General features: G+C 49.4%; 1 protein-coding gene across 1 annotated transcript; it reads left to right on the forward strand.

Annotated features, from left to right (window-relative positions):
• The first annotated feature begins 4,830 nt into the window (after positions 1-4,830).
• Positions 4,831-10,236, forward strand: LOC142541289 (uncharacterized). The gene is made up of 4 exons (XM_075647847.1): positions 4,831-7,845; positions 8,035-8,304; positions 9,074-9,214; positions 9,628-10,236. The coding sequence occupies exons 1-4, from the start codon at positions 4,831-4,833 to the stop codon at positions 10,234-10,236; spliced, it is 4,035 nt and encodes a 1,344-aa protein (XP_075503962.1).
• Positions 10,237-12,032: the final 1,796 nt, after the last annotated feature.

Here is a 12,032-nt window from a genome sequence, read left to right on the forward strand (position 1 = left end):
AGCCTCTTGTTTCGATTCAGTCTGTAGTGATTCGTTTTTCGAAATGGACTCCCGAATTCAAGTTTGAGGCAGATTCTCCTATTGCTCCTGTTTGGGTCAGATTTTTTGATTTGCCCTTGCATCTTTATGCTAAACAGAGCTTGTTTCCTATTGCTAAGATTTTAGGTAATCCAGTTAAGATTGATGAGATTACCGCCGATGGGACTAGAGGATCTTTTGCTAGAGTTTGTGTTGAGATTGATGTTCTTCAGGCTCGTCCGGAGCGTATCTGGGTGGGTTGGGGTGATCATAGTCAGGTTGTGGAGGTGGTCTATGAGCAAGTTCCCCATTATTGTTCTCATTGCCAGTTGTTGGGCCATTCACTTGATTTTTGCTCTCGTAATGGAAAGTCTTCTCGCCCGCGCCGGACCCGACCTCATGGTAAGGGTGTTGCATCGGATTCCCCGCTTCCGGCTCCTTCCGAGCAGCCTCAGGGCGTTGCGTCTGATCCGCCACAGTCCGGTGATACTGATTTTATAGGACATGTTTCCAAGCGTCCCCGACGCCGACCTGTTGTGAGGAAAGATCCGGCTCGGCCCATTTCGACGAAGAATTACTATGAGATACTGCAAGATTTACCCACTGCTTCAGGTCCTGGTGAGACTTCGGGTACCGTTAAACCCCGTCCCCAGAGGTTTAAGTCCCTTCTTAGTAAGCTTGCGGCAGAGCAGAATGCTGCGGTGAGTAGTCCGTCTCACGATGATTTGGATCCGATTATCTCGTCTCAGGCCACGGATATGGTTGAGGTGGCATCTACTTCTGGAGCAGTTGTTACTGCACCTGTGGTTGTTACTGTTCCGGTTGTTGAGATTGCCCCTGCTGTTCCGGATCCTGTGGGTGATACTCCTGTTTCTACTGCTCTGCCAGAGTTTGAGATGGGTTCAGTGAGTGAAGGATGTTTATCTCTACCACTTCCGGGCCGTACGCGATCTCAGCAGCGGCGTTATTATAGGCAGAAGGCGGCTCAGGCGAGTTTGCCCTATGGGCGACCTCTTGATCCAGGCTGATTTCGTTTTCCGCTTTTTTGGCGGTATGTGGTGGGCGTTCACTGCAGAGTTCTCCTTGCTCACCATTTTGTCCTATTTTGTGTGATGTATTCCGGGGCACTCGCTGGTTTGTTTGTATTTTGTTGTGCTTTATTTCAGGTTGCCCTGTTGTAGTATGTCTTTATTTATGTTTTTATGTTATGATTGTGATATAGCCTTTCCGGAGGTCTTGGTCTAGTCCCCCTCCGTTAGGTTTTATTTGTTAATAAATAAACTTTTTAGTTTAAAAAAAAAAAACAAAAAAACAAAAAAAAAAAAAAACCCTAAACCCTAAACCCTAAACCCTAAACCCTAAACCAAAACCAAACCAGCTCCAGACCGGAAAAATGCTCTCAACCCCAAAAACCCAAAAAAACCCCTAAAAATCGCCCAAACTTGCTCTCACCGCCGCCATGCCGCCGCCGCCGGTTCCCGGCCGGTTCACCACACCACCCGACGCGCCACACCCCAACGAACATAATATCCAAAAATCATCGTCATCAGAGCACGTTTGCCCCACCAAATCGCCGACACAAATCCCGCAAATTCCGGCCATAAACGCGTCGACTTCATCTACCGTTCCGATTGGCGCCGTTTATGTACCCTTAGATTCGCCTCTTCCAAGCGACCCTTGTGTCCAAAAATTAGGTAAATCGGTGTCCATTTGCCCCGCCGATTTAAGCTCCGAACTTCCGCCTGCACTGTTCATCACGCCTCCAGCCACGTTTCTGTCCATGCCGGCCGATTCCGGTCACCTCTGTTCAATTGGGACCCCGATCTGGAATCCCCATGAGCAGTCGATTCCAACTCTACAAGGCCCGTCATCATCGGTGTTCAATTCCGACGGGAATTTCAGATCTACACCTCGCACCACTGAAACCCTAACGCCGACGGGGTTTTTCTTCAATTCCGGCGTCATCGCCGCTCCGTTGGTGAATTCCTTTCAACCGTGTACTCCACTTTCGATGGGTAATCCAATTTTATCTTCAATTTCAGGTAATTCATCTCCGATCAAAAACGCCCAAATTGGCGATTTTCAATCGATTTCATCCAATTCTAGTGTCCAATCGGCCCCTCCGACGTCCGGTTCTCGTGCTTTGGATACCGGTTCTGTACTCCCCATGACGTCGCCGGCGATCGCTGCAACTCCGGCCGGTAACTCGCGGGTCAACTCGGGCGAGTCAAACCGTCGTGTTGACCGAGTTGACTCGGCAGTCAATGGTTCTGCATCTGCGGTCAAACCCGTCCTTCGTGCTGAGGTTCGGGCTACTGTTTCTTTTCGTGACGCTCTTGCACCTCCGTCTCCTCGTACCGTGCAGAAAAGTTTCGAGGATGTGCGTAATTCGATGGAGGAGCTGCCTGAGCCGTCTATTCTGGATGGCAAGCCGGGTATCCGATTCCCGGTTGAGGTAATTTCTTCACTGATCGAACCTTTTAAATATGCTCTAGTCGGTAAAATTTCGGGGAACAGGTCCTTAGTCCCTAATTCTTCGATTTCTGTGGCTTTCGAAACAATGGGACTAGTACGATCGTTTGACTTGAAATTCTTACCCAGAGGTTTTTTGGTCATTTCTCTCTCATGTGAAGAAGATTACGCGCGCGTTTGGTCGAGGGGGAACATTTTTGTGGGACCACTTGGGATCCGTTTTTCTAAGTGGACTCCCGAATTTAATCTGCATGAGGAATCCCCCATTGCGCCAGTCTGGATCCGTTTTCCGGGCTTACCCTTGCATTTGTTCAACAAGCGTACTCTTTTTGCTCTTGCGAGTCTTGTGGGTAAGCCTGTTAAGATGGACGACCACACCGCTGATGTCTCTCGAGGCGCTTTCGCCCGAGTATGTGTGGAAATTGATGTTTTACAGCCTCCCATTCAGCAGGTTTGGGTTGGTTGGGGTGATCACACACAGGTTATTGATGTCATTTATGAGAAGATCCCCGCATATTGCATTGACTGCAAGATGCTGGGACATTCAGTTACCGTGTGTTATTCTCACGGGAAGAATCCTAGGCCGTCGAGGCCTAAACCCGTTTTTCAAAAATCTCAAGATCCAGTTCCTCCCAAAGCACAAACACCCCAGGAGGGTGCTGTTCCTGTCTTTAATCCTGGACCACAGCCTCAGCTTCATTTAAATGGCGATGGCCCTAGACGAAGACGGAGGAGGCGGCCTGTGCACAGGGGTCCTCCTGCTGGAGCCCCCCCTACAGTTCCTGATGTTCCGCATCAAGTTACTTCCTCAAATGCCTTTGAGGTTTTGTCACCCTGGCACGATGAGGCTCAGCGTTGCGACGCTACTGAGTTGGTTGGTCTTAATCCTGATCTTGGATCCCACTTGGAGGTTGTGGGTGATGGTTTACTTGGAGATGCTCCTTTGGATCAGGCTCCTGTTGTTGATGTTGACCCGATTAGTTTGGGTCTGCCCATTGTTGACGCCTTACCTTCGGGTACGGCTTGTCTGTCTGTTCAGTCTTTGGTTCATCAGTTTGAGGAGGGGGGTTTTGGCACTTCTGTTTAGTGCATGGAGAATCACAGCTGCCATTCGATTCCTTCCATTCCTTCTTCTCCAGATGTTTCCTCTCATCTTGAGGAACTTGTTGCTCAACAGGGGTCTCCTGTTTGTGAGCGGATTGTCGATCGTATGTCTGCTGATGACCTCGACACGGGGTTTGATCGACATTCTGATTCTGGTGCTCAGGATACTGATATGTCGAACGTGAATAAAAGGAAAAAGGAAGCGTTGGGAGTTTCGTTTAGGCGGCGGCCGGGTGCTTCTGCTCATCGATCTCCATGAATTCCCTCATTTGGAATGTTCGGGGACTTCGGAGTTCGGAGTCCCAACAGCGGCTTCATGCTTATGTGAAGGCGCATCAGATTAAGATTTTGGCCATTTTGGAGCCGATGATCATGTTGGACCAGAGATTCATGACTCGCCGTTTTGGTTTTTCTAGAGTCATTTCGAATCTTTCTGGTAATATTTGGGTTTTTTCATCCGCGGATGTGCAGACTGAGTGTGTTTTCGATCATGCTCAGTTCCTGCACATCAAGGTGTCCGCCTCTTTTTTACCGACTGAGGTGTTTTGTTCATTTGTTTATGCCAGCTGCGGCTACGTTGAGCGCAGAGATCTTTGGTCTTCCCTTCTTCAGGTCAAGCCTGCTCTGGGTCCTTGGCTTGTTGGGGGTGATTTTAATGTAGTCAGAGATGCATCTGAGTGTTTGGGCACCCGTGGTGGTAGGCTTCTACCCATGGAGGAGTTCAATACTTTCATTTTGGATTCTGGTCTGGTTGATGCCGGTTTTGAGGGCTCTTCGTTCACCTGGACGAATAAGACCATTTGGAAGCGGTTGGACAGGGTTATGGTCTCCGTTGATTGGGGTGATCATTTCAGCTCCATTCGTGTTGAACATCTTCCCCGTACTTTCTCTGACCACTGTCCGCTTTTGGTCACCGCTCCGGTTTTTGCCCGTGGGCCGAGCTCGTTTCGCTTCCAGCGTATGTGGCTTCGGCATCATGGTTTTTTGCAGACTGTTCGGCTTAATTGGTTTCTGCCTTGTAGTTTGAGTGGTATGCCTCGCCTTTTTGCTAAGCTTAAGCGCCTCAAACATCACCTCAAGTGGTGGAATCAGGATGTTTTTGGGAACCTTTTCGATAAAATCATTGAGGCTGAGAGGGCTGTTCGGTCCGCTGAGGTTGTCTGTGAGGCTGATCCTTCTGAGTTGAATTGGACTTCTCTGTCTGATCGCAATGAGGATCTGGCCCGTGTCACCGCCATGGAGGCGGATTTTTGGAGACAGAAAGCTGCTTGCCACTGGTTAGAGGATGGTGAGAGGAACACCAAACTCTTTCACAACATGGTGAAGAAGAAAAGGGTGGCGAATAAGATTTTCCGCATCTGGGATAATGGGGTATGCCTGACGTCTCCTGAGTTGATTCAGCAGTCGGGAGCCTCGTTTTTCCAGCATTTGCTTACTGGTGACCCCTCTGCGCTTGCGAGTCCTGATTTTTCGGGCTTCCCCTCCGTTATCTCTGCTGTGGAGAATGAGGGTATTGTTGTGACCCCTTCTTTGGAGGAGGTTCGTGCGACCGTCTTCTCCATACATCCTGATAGTGTGGCTGGGCCTGATGGCTTCTCCTCGGCGTTCTTTCAGCATTGTTGGGAGATTGTTCATCAGGATGTTTTTGATGCTGTCCTGGATTTTTTCAGGGGTTCTCCCCTCCCCCAGGGTTTTACCGCCACCACAATCACTCTGATCCCCAAAGTCGCGGGTGCTCATGCTTGGTCGGACTTCCGTCCGATTAGTCTGTGCAATGTCACTAATAAGATCATCTCTAAGCTGTTGTACTCTCGGCTGAGGGTTGTGGCGGAGAGACTTATTTCACCGAATCAGAGTGGCTTCGTTCCGGGTCGGATGATCTCCGATAATATTCTCCTAGCCCAGGAGCTCACTCACAGTCTCACTCTCCCCACTCGTGGCGGTAATGTTATCCTGAAGTTGGATATGGCCAAGGCCTATGACAGGGTCCAGTGGCCTTTCCTCTTCGAGGTTTTGAGACACTTTGGTTTCTCGGAGCGGGTTGTGGAGATGGTCTCGGCTTGCATATCTCATTGTCATTTCTCCATGAACATCAATGGCTCTCTCTCGGGGTTCTTTGGTTCCACTAGAGGCCTCAGACAGGGCGATCCCTTGTCCCCCATGCTTTTCATTTTGGGGGCGGAGTACCTATCGCGCGGCCTTGACCGCCTCTACCTGCAGCATCCTGAGCTCAGGTACCGCTCTGGTTGTGATATCCTGATTTCCCATCTGGCTTATGCTGATGATGTCATTATTTTCGCCAATGGTGGGTCTCGTAGTTTGCGGCGCCTTATGGGTTTACTGCATCATTATGAGAATTGTTCGGGTCAGCTGGTGAACGCTGTCAAATGTTCTGTTATCTTGCCTCCGAGGTGCTCTGAGCGACTTCGCTCTCGGATTTTGCGCATCACCAGGTTTGCGGAGGGTCATTTGCCCCTCAAGTACCTCGGAGTCCCCTTGTTTAGGGGTAACCGAGTATGTTCCCTTTTTGAGCACCTCCTACAATCTGTTCGTAGGAAGTTAGAGGGTTGGGAGATCCGGACGCTCTCTCCGGGTAGCCGCATAACCCTTATCCGCAGTGTGCTCCTCTCCATGCCGATTTATCTGTTTCAGGTGGTACAGCCACCGCTTGCTGTCATGGAGAAGCTTGAGCTGGTTTTCAACGCTTTTCTCTGGGGGTCGCGGACACTGGAGAAGAAATGGCACTGGGCCAAGTGGTCTCGAGCCTGTCTCCCAGTGATGGAGGGTGGTCTTGGCTTCCGCAGATTGAAAGATCTGGTGGATAGCTTTTCTATTAAGTTGTGGTTCCGGTTTCGGCAGGGCTCCTCTCTCTGGGCGAGATTCCTTTTACGGAAGTATTGCCAGATGGATGCTCCTGCCTCTGTTCTCCCTCGTGGTTTAATATCCCCCACCTGGCGTCGTCTCCTACGGATCAGACCTCGCGCCGAGCCCGGCATTCGCTGGCGCGTTGGCCTTGGAGACGTGTCCTTTTGGGATGACATATGGTTTGGGGATACTGCTCTGTCCAGCCAGTGTGAGGTCCGTGGGGGCCGTGATGTTCGGGTTTTTCACTTTTTGTCTGAGGGGGCTTGGGATTTCGATCTTCTTTGCGCTGTGGTGGCCCCTTCTGTTGCTGAGGCGATTACTTTGACCCCGATTGCCTTTGGCGAGCCTGATTTGGCGCTTTGGATTCACAGTTCTGACGGTGCTTTTTCGATTAGGTCTGCTTGGGAGCTTGTCCGATTGAGAGACCCTGTTTCTGATATCTTGACTCCTTGTTGGGGCCGTTGGTTGAGGCCCACGATGTCTTTTTTTCTTTGGAGATTTTGGCATCAGTGGCTCCCGTTGGATGATATGCTCCAACGTCGTGGCTTTGAGTTGGCTTCTCGATGCCAGTGTTGTGATATGTCGGAGACATTTACACATGTCTTCATTGATGGCCCGATAGCCCGTTATGTCTGGCATTTCTTTGGGGCCATATTTCGTGTCCGGATCCCCTGCACAGGGGATCTCAGGTTGTTCCTTAGCGCTTGGAAGAGAAATCTTCATTGGGCACCTGGGGGCCACGTCAAGGAGTTTCTGCCCTTCATTGTTTTGTGGTTTCTCTGGATGGCTCGTAATGATGCGAAGCACCGTCAGTTGCGTATTTCTGGGGAGACTGTGAAGTCTCAGATTTTGTCTTATCTGCGTCTTGCCCATGCTGCTTTCATTGTTAAGCCCAAGCACTGGCTTGGTGCCTTTGAGGCGGCGAGATCGCTGGGAATTTTTGTTGCCTTTCAGCGGACCCATAGGTTAGCGATTGTCCGGTGGCTCTGTCCACCACCTGGGTGCTTTAAGCTGAATGTTGATGGGAGTTCGAGGGGCAATCCTGGGGAGTCGTCTGTCGGTGGTGTTGTGCGTGATTCTTCTGGCAGGGTGGTGCTCTCCTTCAGCGAGTTTATCGGAGTCGGGACCAATGTCCGGGCGGAGCTTTGGGCGGTTTGGAGGGGCCTTCTTATCTGTTCCGATCTCGGTCTTTTTCCCCTTTGGGTTGAGACCGATTCTCAGATTTCTCTTCAGATCCTGCGTTCTCGTCGGTGTCATTGGGACCTTCATCATACAGTCACTCGGATTCTGTTTCTTTTGAGGGGGCGGGCGGTTCATTTTTCACATATTTTTCGGGAGGGAAATTCGGTGGCGGATGCGTTGGCGGCGAGGGCTCATACCATTAGGGTTTATATCTTAGAGTTAGGTCCTTCACTACCCAGACACATATCCATACTGACCCGCTCGGATATCTCCGGGCTTCCCTACCTTAGATACAGATGTTCTTAGCTATTTGCAGCCCCTTCCTTTATTTGGATCTATTTCTATATATATATATATATTTATATATATCTATATGTATTTTTTCCTTTGCAGGTACTGTCTCTTTGGAGTGCTTTGTTTCTTTGGATCTGGGTGGACTCTCGCACCTTCTCCATTGGTGCTTTTATTTGGACCACCCTGTTCTCTGGCGGTCGCTCTCTGCAGGCTTCTCCTTGGCCGCCGCTTTCTATATTTTGTGTTCTCTTGCCGGGTTTTATGGTGGCTTTGGATGATCTCTCTCAGTGGTTTCTCTGGCTCAGAGCTCCATTCATGTCGGGATTTATATGTTCTCTGCTTTTGCTACGTGCATTGGTGGCTCTCCATGTTATCTCTTGGCTACCTCTTATATCAACGTTCCAGTCACGCTTGGATTTATGACGTTATGAGCTCCATACGTTTTCACCTTCTTCTGGGGATTTGAAGTTTCTCTTACTTCAGCTGGATTGCGGTACTCCATCTGTGCTTCTACTGTTTTGGCACAATGCTTCCCCAGCCGGATATTATTTTGATTGCGGGATCATTAACTGCAGACCGATCTCGGACTAGGACGCCATTTTCACGTTGGACTTACAGCGACAGACGGCTCAGAGATGGGTACAATTGGTTGTCTTTTGCACCTACATCTGAGTCGGATCTTTACAGTTTAGACATGTTTCGATTTGTTTTGATGTATTTAGCGCTGCTCTTATATGTTCATTTTTATTATGCGCTTTTCCTAGGGATTAGATTTTGGCACGTGTATTTGCCACCCTAGGTTTTATGTCTTTATGTTTTATGTGTTGTCAAACTCGCTTTTAGAGAGGTCTTGGTATACCTCCCCTCTCTTTAGGCCTTATCTTGTATTTCTTTTGTGTTTATATATACAGGTAGGGGTCCGCCTAACCCCCCCGCTTTCGGCGGTGTTTTACTAAAAAAAAAAAAAAAAAAAAAAAAAACCCTAAACCCTAAACCCTAAACCCTAAACCTTGTCAAGCCCAGACATTGGCTGGGTGTGTTTCATGTGGCGAGATTGCTGGGTATTTCGGTTGCTCTCCGCAGATTCCATAGGACGGCGATTGTTCGCTGGCTGCGACCGCCGTCCGGGTGTTTCAAGCTTAATGTGGATGGGAGCTCGCGTGGTACATCTGGGGACTCCTCTGCTGGTGGCGTTGTTCGGGATGATTCCGGGAGGGTTGTGCTCTCATTCAGCGAGTTCATCGGAGCTGGGTCTTCTCTCCGGGCTGAGCTTTGGGCGGTTTGGAGGGGTCTTCTCCTTTGTTCTGATCATTCTTTTTTCCCTCTTTGGATCGAGCTTGATTCTCTGACTTCTATTCAGCTCATTCGTTCCCGTCGATGTTGCTGGGGTCTTGATCACATTGTATCCAGGATTCTGGTCCTTTTGAGGGGGCGGTCTGTTCATATTTCGCATATATTCCGGGAGGGTAATTCGGTGGCAGATGCATTGGCGGCGAGGGCCCATACCCTTAGGCACTTTACCTTAGAGTTAGGTCCCTCCCTCCCTAGGCACATTTCCATACTTGTACGTTCGGATACCTCCGGACTCCCCTACCTGAGATATAGATGTTCTTAGCTGTTTGCAGCCCTTTCCTTCACTTGGATCCATTTCTTCGGTATATCTATATGTATATCTTTATTTTTTCTTTGCAGGTACTGTTCTGTTGGGGGTTTCTCTTTTTCCCCGGTTTGCCAGTCTGGTGTGAGTGGGCACAGACACTCGCACACTACATGTTTGGTCTCCTCGGGATTGTGTGGGCTCTTGCACTACCCCTATTGGTGTTTTTCTTGGCCCTCTCATATTCACTGGAGCGCTATCTCTATTTGTGCTTCTCTTTGGTCTATTTCTGGTCCCTGGCGGGCGTTTACTGCAGGCTCTCCTTGCCCGCCGTATCAGTTCTTTTACAGGAGTTTACTGGATGTCGTGGTGGTTCCAGGGATTATTTCCGGACGATCCTCGTCATTGTTATGATACCTTCGTCAGATTCATACTTCAGATGCTGGATCTTTTTTTTGTTCTGGCTGGATTGCGATCTTCATTTTGCCCTTTTATCGCCATTGTACAGTGATTTCCTGGCCAGCTCTTATTTGACTGCCGGGATTCATACAGTTATCCGGTCTCAGATTAGAGTCGTTTTGACAGATTGGATTCTTCAGGGTGATGGCTCAGAGATGAGAGTTTCTTCTTGGATACCGCACTCATCTCCCAGTTATCATTTGGTCTTCCTCGCCGTGTTGACTCTTAGCGCTGCTCGTATTTGATTAGTTTTTGGCGCACTTTTGGTCGTAGTCTAGGGTTTTTTTGCTTTTGTATTTAGGTCCCTAGGCTACTTTGCATTTATGTTTCTACTGCTTTAGCCTTTTTGAGGAGGTCTTGGTATAGTCCCCCTCCTCTTTTAGGTTTTCTTTCTGCTGTTACTTTTTATTTTGTGGATATATACAGGTAGGGGTCTGCCTAACCCCCCCGCATCCGGCGGTGTTTTCCGGAAAAAAAAAAAAAAAAAAAAAAACCCTAAACCCTAAACCCTAAACCCTAAACCAAAACCAAAACCATTCGCCCCTAAAAAATTTTCTCTACAGTGAATAGTGTCCAAAAAAAAGTCAAAAATCGCCTAACATTCGCCCCTATGTCGGCGCCGGTTTCCGGCCGGCCAATAGTACCATCGGATGCGCCTCGGCAAGACGAGGTTACTGTGAAAATTTCAAGTCAATCGGAGCACGTTTGCTCGGCCAATTGCACGATCAAATGTCCGAAATTTGCGCAATTTCCGGCGAAATCTGTCGCGCCGGTAACCGTGCATCGTCCGGTATCGAGTGATATACCGTTGGAACCGTCTTCACCAGTCGATCCTCGTGTCCAACTTTCAGGTCAATCGGAGTCTGTTTGCTTCCCCAAATCGACCGGCAAAGTCCCGACGGCACTGTTCACCGCGTCGCCGTCCACTTCTTCATCGATTACGGCCGATTCTAGTGATGGTTTTCCGATCAAGACCCAGATCCGGAATCCCCATGATAAGGCGCTTCCAATGAGTCAAGGCCCGTTACCAACAACGTCCGGTGGTGAACGGAGTTTCAGATCTACGTTTGGCACCATTCAAACCCTAGGTGCGCCGACTTCGTCTTCCAATTACTCCGGCGTCGGTGCTCCGATTATCAATTCCTCTTTACCGTATACTTTACAAGTCATGGGTAACTCTATGGTGCAATCAATTTCAGCAAATGTTGGTGCAATCAAAAACGCCCAAATTCATGGCTTTCAAGCGAGTTCGTCGCCGAGTTCTGCCCGGTTCAACACGTTTTCGGCCGTTTCAGGTGGTTTAGTGGCCGGTTCCTGTCCCTCCTCATCGTCACCGGCCTTTAGCTTTGCTCCGGTTGGAAACTCACCGGTGAAAGCGGTCGAGTCTCCGAGTCAACTCAACCGTGTTGACTCGGCAGTAGCGCCTTTGTGTACTGCTGCTCCGGTAAGTGCTGTTTGTTCTACAGTTCGTTTGCCTTCTCGGCTTAAACTGCCCGCTCATGCGGAACTGTTAGGTACTATCATGCATAATGGTGTCGAAATACCTTTTGGGTTCTTTAAGTCGAGTGGATCACCTCTGTCGCCGGTCGGTTCCTCTCTTTTGGGTACCGGTTCTGTGCTCCCATCGTCGTCTCTGGTCGGTGGTGATGTTCAGGTGGTCACCTCGCCATATTTGGCCGGGGGTCAACCGGAGGTCAAACCTACATGTTCTTCTGCTCTTGATGTTTCGGCCACTGTTCCGCCTTCACCAGTCCCTCCTTTGGCTTCATTTCGAGATATCACTGCTCTTCCTCCAGCCAAACAGAGCTTTGCAGGGTTTGGTGACATGCTGGGTGGGCCTGCGGAGTCGACTCTTGTGGATGGTATTCCGGGTATTCTCTTCCCGGATCAGGTTATTTCTTCCCTGTCAGTGCCTTTTAAATTTTCGTTGATTGGCCGTGTTACAGGGAACCGGGGTGTTACACCCAATAGTGCTATCATGACTGCTTTTTCCCATTTTGGCTTCATGGGCTCGTTTACCGTGAAATTTCTTCCCCGAGGC

Source organism: Primulina tabacum, chromosome 4 (genome assembly GCF_025594145.1).
Source record: "Primulina tabacum isolate GXHZ01 chromosome 4, ASM2559414v2, whole genome shotgun sequence".
Lineage (NCBI taxonomy): Eukaryota > Viridiplantae > Streptophyta > Magnoliopsida > Lamiales > Gesneriaceae > Primulina > Primulina tabacum.